The sequence below is a fragment of the Phymastichus coffea genome, unplaced genomic scaffold, assembly GCF_024137745.1.
Source record: "Phymastichus coffea isolate CEN01 unplaced genomic scaffold, Cenicafe_Pcof_1.1 PCOF00163, whole genome shotgun sequence".
Lineage (NCBI taxonomy): Eukaryota > Metazoa > Arthropoda > Insecta > Hymenoptera > Eulophidae > Phymastichus > Phymastichus coffea.
Genome location: NW_026706974.1, coordinates 311,162 through 319,748, shown reverse-complemented (window position 1 = coordinate 319,748; position 8,587 = coordinate 311,162). Strand labels below are relative to the sequence as shown.

Sequence of the window (8,587 nt, the reverse complement as noted above, 5' to 3'; positions counted from 1 at the left end):
GAAACAATAACGACGGATAAACTATTTGTGATTTGAAAAATATTGAAGATGTAACTTGGAAAACAACAGCGTTCAGCGCCGAGTGTTGCTTGGCGCGCGAAAAATAATTAAAAAACAAACCGCCACAGCAGATACAAAAAAGAATATTCGTGATAAATGCAACCGATAAGACTTTTGTCGAGACTTTTGTTCTGATTCTTGTAGCTAATATACATTAATTGCCCATCTAGTCCTGCATGTTCTTTATTCCTGATGAAGACATTTCCTCCTTTCAAAATGCGAATAATTTTTCATGAAAGTAACGTCGAACTAATATCAAAGCCAAGGCATGAGAGATCGTACTACAATATATTTTTATGTAAATAACCCATGGAGAACAAAGTAAATTTTTAATTTATTCTGATCGGTTTATTATTGTACACGCGCGGCGCCTACTTATCAAATAAAAGCATGGGAATTTCGAAGAAGCCTTTTGTATGCGCGGAGGAAGTGTAGAAAATCTTTATTCGTGGCTAATTGGTATAAGACAAGCAAGCTTTGATTTTAATTTGAAATTGACTTACCGACTCCTTATGCGTGAACCTATTATCGTCTAACTACCATGTATCGCTTATTAATAGTTCTAAATGTATATAGATATATGTACACTCGTGTTATTTACCGAATAAACGAAATTAATCAAATAGCCAACTACTTATAAAGTTTTACAAACTACAGTACATTTTTAATAAATGATGACTAAGATATTTTATATGAATAAAAAAAATAAAGAATATTTATTTTTCATTAGAATTTCTAATAAAAAAATTATAAACATTACAATCAATTATTTATCAATATTTCAAAATCGTTAAAAATATTTTTATAAATATTTATAATTTCTCCTAATTATCAAATAATTACTTTTTTCACTTAGAAACTTTTAATTTTATCTTATTAATTAAAAAAAATCGTCACAAAGTTTAATATAAATACAGAAATGAGAAGACATTTCATAAAATTTGTAATAATAGAAATTTTGAGAACTCCATTCAATGCGTAATTCAAAGTCTTTATCAAAGTATTGTTGGCAGAAGTTTATATATATCAAGCATATTTTCACATGCGAAAAATATTTCAAGCATATCTTAGAGCATTATTCAAAAATAAACGTTGATGAAAAACGAAAAAATTACAAGTAGAATCAATTTTTGGAATTATATATGTAAGGGCACTTGTATACACTCAGTATAATATAAATCGAAAAACTATCTGTCAAAACAGTAGAAGAATGTACGTACATTTTTAAGTAATATTCCATTACACACGCTAAATATTTTGTAGTTATATAAAGTTCTTTGATAAGCTGCCTTTGTCGATCAAACTCAAAAATCATCTCATTAAATTCAAATCCAAAATTTATATTACGTATGATTATTTTAAGATCGATTATTTTTATTCTTTAATTTATTAATATATAATATAATCAAGTAATTACAATACAGATAATGCGAGTTTGTTTGCTAACAAACATCTGTGACAGTATCAGCGCACAATCGCAATGTGGTATAATTCGCTATCTTTTGTTGCGCAGCTCGCATCCAATTACATTGGTTACTTCGGCAAGCGGGTGACGTTTACTCCGCTTCAAATATCGGTCATTAACATTTCTTCAATTTACCTTGAAGCAATGACACATTATCAGACCGTCTCCTGTCGTTTCGAAGATTTTCCGCACGTGCCTTGACAAATTTTACAAAATTTATCTTAAGATTCGTGCACTTTCCTGCTGCAAAATTTGTGTGTGCAACGCACTCGTTGACTGATAGGAAAAGAAAATACCTATCTGCACCATTGCCTCAATTAATGTGTATTGAGCGTCATAAAATATGTGAGGCATATTGTAAGTATAATTCGAAAATGAACATTTATGAAAAACGAGAAAATTACAAATGGAATCAGTTTTTCAAATAAAATATTTTCCGATTAAGTGTAACGAGATTGATCAATACCTTAGTTTTCATAAAATTATTCGGGATAATAAATATAAAGCAAATAGGCTAGAGGATATTGCCAATGATATTCAGAACATTTTTTTGAGGAGACATTTGAGCCAAATCGATCACCAACAAGCAACATGATTTGACATTAATTGAAAATCTCATCTGGAAGAGTTTACCATTAAAAACATGGGGCTGAAACCAGCATTTATTAATGAATGTTGACTTCATTGTGATATTCAATTGAGTGTTTTCAGTTGCAAATTTTAGCGGCTGAAGTAAACGCTGTTTTACGTTCTAAAAAAAATTTTTATTTTTTATTTGGTCGTTCAGTTTTGTTCAACCCTAGCTCCAAGTCTGATTGAATTAACAAAAATTGTTAAAATGGGGTTATAATGGTACTTGAAGATAACCAGTAACAAAAATATGTTATTTCATTTAAAACAAATTGATGTAATTTTCCTGACTTTAAAATACTTATAATCGAACGAACGTGACAAAACTTGTCGAATATTAATCGATAAATCGATAGAAGTCCTCATTGAAATAGATAGCTATCGATTTATACAGCAATGAATAGATGATGCAACATGCTAATTAAAAAATGAAAAAAATATCGATGTATAGGAGTTTTCCTCGCTATCAAAGACTTACAGATGGATCAAACGCCTCATCGGAAATTTAATCCATAACTAACGAGCGACTACATAATGCAATTAACGGACATGCATAACAAGCACCATGACCTGCCAATACAAATGCATTGCTCGTCGATATTGAACGAAACAAAAAGGAAAAAGAAAAACAATCGGCTGATTTGTCCTGAGGGGCGGACATATTCGGCACCAGGTATATATACTCTTTCGTATACGGCATGTGGGTGGCTGTTGTTTTGCGCGCGAGTCAGAGATAGCGATCGGTCGTCGTTTCTCCTACACATAATGCCGCTCTTACTTCGACACACGCGGAGAAAGAGCGAAGAGGGGCGTGGGACGAGTGTATATAGCTATAGAGTGGCCTTGAACTTGACTGTGCCAACGTTTTTGGGCGAGCACATACATATGGATACACATTGCTCACCGAAAACAGCCCACCGGCGTAGACTCCCACCTCTCGCCGTCTACTCGCGATTTTCGGCACTCTGCTAATCGTTCCAGAGTATTCGCCATTTTTGCCAGTTTTTCAAGCCAAAACTCACAGAGATCTTCGTCTTTACTTACAACGTGCCATGCACGTTAGGTTTTTTTTTCAATCGAAAAGCTGAATTGGATAAAGAGTTTTCGTTTCGTTTATCAAGCGAATATTCAACTCAACAATTCATATAAAAATCACAAATAAGAATAGATTTCAAAATTATCGCGCGTACTTTATTCCGCGCTTACATTCTCTTTGAAAGCTGGAAGTGCAAGACTAGCGACTGAGAATTGCAAATCAATTCTTTGAAAAAAGCTCTCTCGTATATTCTCGTGTGTTACCATGCTTATGCCAAGTTATTGCAACGAATAAAACAAGATTTATTAGTAAAGTCATGCTATCCTTGCAGATACGATGTTTGAATAATGATGATGATTAGGTGTTTTGATGAATCGACTAAGCACACTTAGCACACAGAAACCTTGCGGTAAATTTGCATTTTGCAACATTTCCAAAAATTACCTGGCTTAGGTGCGCTTATGTTTTACTGAAGTTTTACTGAACTACTTACTATTTATAGTATGTCATTTTTTCAAACGTATGAGCTTTACATAAGAGGACGTCCATTTAATAAAAACACGTATTTTAAGAAATTTAGATTACTAGTTATCAATCAATTGATTATTAAAATGGTTTAATATATAAAACGTCAATTAAGAAGACATTTTTGGCCTAAGAAATTTTTTTATTAATTCATTTTCAGCTAAAAAAAGGTTTTTCTCAAATACACTTTTGAACATTAATGACATGAAGTATTCTACATTCACATATTTCTCTTTCAATTATTTTTGCAGTACTACTAATTTTTGCTATCTAAATAATTCAAAGAATTTTCAAACTGATAGAAAAATTACTTTTCCAATTATTATTTCTGCTGTACATGTTTCATATAATTTTTATTATGAGTAAGACTTACTGATAGTTTAACTATTTTTGATTGTTACGTGTCACTCATATAATGAATCTTAAAAGTTCAATAATCAATTTTTAAAATGAACTAATAAATGTTTCCAAATATATCTCACTTTCGTTGCAAACAGACGAGAAACAATCACAAAAAAAATGGGTATAGTTAAGAATATATATTAATTGTTTGATTTTAATAAAATTTAATACAAAATAAATAAATCTTACTCTCATTTTTTAATTAAGGTCGACGAATAAGTAATCCATATGTCGGAACATCTATTGCAAATGCATTTCAAATCAAGTATGTTGATAGAGTGCAACTAAAATATAGATTTTGTAAATGTTCTTAAAATTAAAATTATATTTTTTAATGACAATCGGTGAACTAAAAAAAATCAAAAAATAAATGCTTCATATAAAATACTTTTACATACAGATTCCATATAAATTCAAGTATAATTTGCTAATTGTCGAGAGTTCGGTTCTTACGGTATGTCCTTGCGTTTGACAATATCTCTTTTACTGCTACCTTTACAAGTCAATGTAATGCATAAACTGAATGTACACTGGAGCATACACCAGATCGATACAATTACCTAAGTATCAAAATCAGAAATCGCCTAATATTTCAATGTTTGAACTTACAACTTAGCCATCAAATTACAGTCTCATAAATTTAGTTTCAAAGTAGCAGCTGAAAAGATATCATAATTTAATAAGACTTCTATACATATTTATAATTTTATTCTGTAAATTATTTAAAAAATTATCATATCTAATTCTAAAACACAAAAATTTATATAATTCAATATAGAAAATGTTACACTATAAATAATAACTGACAGGATAAAAAAAGGCAGTTGTCGCGAACCTACTTACTAATTAAAATAAAAGTTTCCTTACAATACATTATTAACAATCTAAATTACTTTTACAGTTATAAAAATTAAAATAGAAAAGGAAAAAAACCGTTTATCTTTGGATATTTCGCATCATGTCAACCGACGCATTTCTAATCAAGTTCGAATTATTTGAATTATTTTGAGCAATCAAATTGCTCGATTGACTCTGATAATTACTGGCACCTGATGCATGCCGAATCGTCGTACTTTGCTGTGGAGGATTCACTGATGACGGCCTATGAGCGAATTGCGGATGATTTGCTACTTCAGCGGATGAGCTTGGCGGCATTCCGTTCTCAACCACATTCGCATGGCCACCTATATTACCACAACCCGTAATTAGTCTAATTTACATTGACATTTCATTGTAATTGGTATTTATAGCGTAGTTACATTTATAGAAAATAGCGAATTTACATAGAAATTATTGCGATTTGCTGCTTTGCTTACTGTTATTTGATGGCGAGGTTAGTGGTATTGCTAGCCTGGCATTAACAGCAAGCAAATGATCCCTCCTCTGCAGTAAACTATTTACATTTTCTTCAAGTCTTAAATTCTCAGCTCTCAATTGATGAAGACACGACAGCAGAGATGCAATATCGAAATGTTGCGCTTGATCCATCAAAAACTGACTGCCTTGCTCCCATTGTCTCTCCAGCAATTGATCTAAAGTTTGTGGGATTGTACCACTACCCAATACTCCACTGTTAGTGGAAGTACTAGCGGCATTGTTTGCTGAGAAATTCGTCGAGAACTGCGCCACAGTGGCATTCTGACTTGCTTTGGCTGAGGCGATGACACGACTGTGCAGAGGTGGTCCAACTAAGTTGTTCATGCTCGAATTACCGGCTTCGGTAAAAATCGAGTGTGCCTTCATTTCCTGATTGAGTGTGTCAGTCATTTTCTGTGCCATTGACGAATTGGGATTCAATTGATTTCCCAACATGTGAGGTGCGTTCACTCCGTTGTCAAAGAGTTTTGACTCTTTTTCCTCTTTTGGTTGGTACTTAGGTTCCATTGGTGTATACTGTGTCGAGTGTGAGAAACTCTGAGACGTTGAAGTCGACGAGCTGCTCTCGTTCGTTCGTCTTTTCCGTCGACCCGACGTAGCACTACTCATACTTTCCGAGCCAGGGCTACTTGGAGGAGAATCCTTGACGGTTGGCCCCATGTTGTCACTAAAGCTAGATCGCATTTAAATATCTGCTTGTCAGGATGCTTGCACGGGAACGAAAGATAATAATGCGTCTGTGTGGACGACGACGATCTGCTTTGCTGCGGACTTCACAAGTTAAATAACAAACTATTTCGCACTTTCTCATAACATATTGTATGCTAATTTTCAATTGACACTTACTTAGCAATTCGCCTTAGATTGTTTCTTCACTTGAAAAACTTTGCTCTAACGAAAGATGAAAATTGATCTCATTATTTACAAACGAGAACGCACCTGTGGTTCATAAAATCCTTTGTCAAATCCTGAAAAATACAAAAAATTGATGTATTAATAAACTTGTTTTAAATAAAGCAGTTGTTTCATCTAAATTTATTTTTAATCAGTTATTTTCAATCTTTTCCGAGCTTTGCCAAGCTCTAAAATTTTAGCTTTTTCTGATATAGCCGTAACCACATGACTGCTTATCAAAAGAAAATCCTAGTGACAATTTTCAATTTTATGTATCTTTTAATTCAAATGTAATATATTATTTTTTTCAAATTCAATTCATTTTCTGACTGAAAGTTCAATAAATCGCAGATTACGCTAACTTCTACTCAACTTTTTTGTGATTGTTAATATCTATATATGTTTACTCACTTTTTATCTGCTAAGAGTTCAAGTTTTATTTGAAAATGTTATTCGTAACAAATATTTTTCAAACATTATGAATCAAAAGTAATTCACAAACTATGGTAGGTTTGAAGAAATCTATGAAAATAATTAAGATGATTATGTTACTGCTTTATTTGAAACAAATTTATTACAGAATCAATTCTTGTTTTTTCAGAATCTCAAGTAAAATACCTATTGATTCCTTACAACGTGCCAAGTCCTTAACAGTTCACAACGAGTGATTTATTGACGTGCAAGATTTATGCACCAATTTATTTTTTACAAGCAATATTAATATTGGTAGTAAGTTTTTATTTTTGTTTATCAAGTCGCAAAACCCGCGGTTTTTAAGTATCTACAAGGCATCGTTTTGAAAATTACTTATATGTAAATACATATTTTTTTGATATAAAAGTATATATGAGAAGTATTTACGTACGTAAACACTGAAAAAATGCAATGAATATATTAAACCATTCATCAAACTTTGACAAGCTATAAACTTTATGAATTATCGTAAGAAAATATGACCGTTGAATTTTTCCCCTTTCAAAATAATATTTGACTTTAATAAAACTTCCAACTGTGTTAAAATTTTCGTAAACAATACCTTACATAGTAAATGTTTTAAAACTCAGTTTAATTGTTCACTTTTATATATAAGTACAAAGGTTACACTAAAGCTTATTAGTACTGTTTTACAATAAAGATAACTTAGAAAAATCTGACTGTCAACTTAACTAATATTGTCAAAATTTCAAGAGAAATAAATTTGGGAAGATTACATGTTCTAATTATACGGATTAGCATTGAATCAAAACAAAAACAATAACATAAAGCAGCGAAAAAGTGAGCAAACACAAACTACAAAAAATGCTTTCATACTGTTGCAAACTCAATCATCTATAGTCAATTCACCCGTGCCATTTCATAACACGAACAAAGCCCCAACCGAGAAAATATCAAGGCCAGGGCAGTCATTATGAAACCCTTCTACGTCTATGCAGCCACACATACTTATATATTTAGTTAGCTTAGCTATGAGCATCAGCTCCAAAGTGCGAATCCCAGCTAAAGAACAAATGTAAAGCGAAGCGCACTTAACCTCCAAAATAATAGACGCGACACACAGTCGATCGATGACGCTTACGAAATTTACGCGGCAAACCATGAAGTAGCGAAACACAAAATGATTACGTGATGAACCATTTGTGATAGATGATCATGACTGAAAAATGTATATCTCGTGAAAGTAGTTATGAAATGTTATATAGCTCTAAAACAAAGATGGCGATGACATGACTCTAGCTAATCCATCTCTCGTGTATACTTCGAGTCTTTGCCCCGGTGCACTTTACGCAAGCGGACGGCTAAATGCATATTTTACGAGCATTACTCACCTCAACATCCGTTCGATTAATGGTTCCTCTTTTATTCTAAATGATTTGCTTGTAACACTGTGTTGTAGACGCGGTTACCAAACAACGTCCGCGATGAGAAAAAAAAATTCTTTTGCAAGAGAACGGAGGGCCAACGACAGATATACACTCAGGTTCGCGGAGCTCTTCCACGGGACACGCGCGTGGGAATGGTTTTTGGGTGATGGCGACTTTGGTGCCATCACACAGCTACGTGGTGTGCTTCCGAAGCTTTCGATAGCTTTGCTATACCGAGAAATCCGAGAATACCGAGCAGGTAGTGCTGGCACCTACTGGTTATACATTTCATCTTAGAACATGCAAATAAAGTAGATTTCTTTAATGATAAACTAC

General features: G+C 32.8%; 1 protein-coding gene across 1 annotated transcript; it reads right to left on the bottom strand.

Annotated features, from left to right (window-relative positions):
* Window positions 1–3,847: 3,847 nt before the first annotated feature.
* Window positions 3,848–8,392, bottom strand: LOC131672968 (protein AF-10). Its single transcript, XM_058950557.1, has 4 exons — window positions 8,216–8,392; window positions 6,342–6,463; window positions 5,435–6,266; window positions 3,848–5,302 (listed from the first exon to the last, which is right to left on the bottom strand). The coding sequence occupies exons 3-4, from the start codon at window positions 6,177–6,179 to the stop codon at window positions 5,055–5,057; spliced, it is 993 nt and encodes a 330-aa protein (XP_058806540.1). The 5' UTR covers window positions 6,180–6,266; window positions 6,342–6,463; window positions 8,216–8,392; the 3' UTR covers window positions 3,848–5,054.
* Window positions 8,393–8,587: the final 195 nt, after the last annotated feature.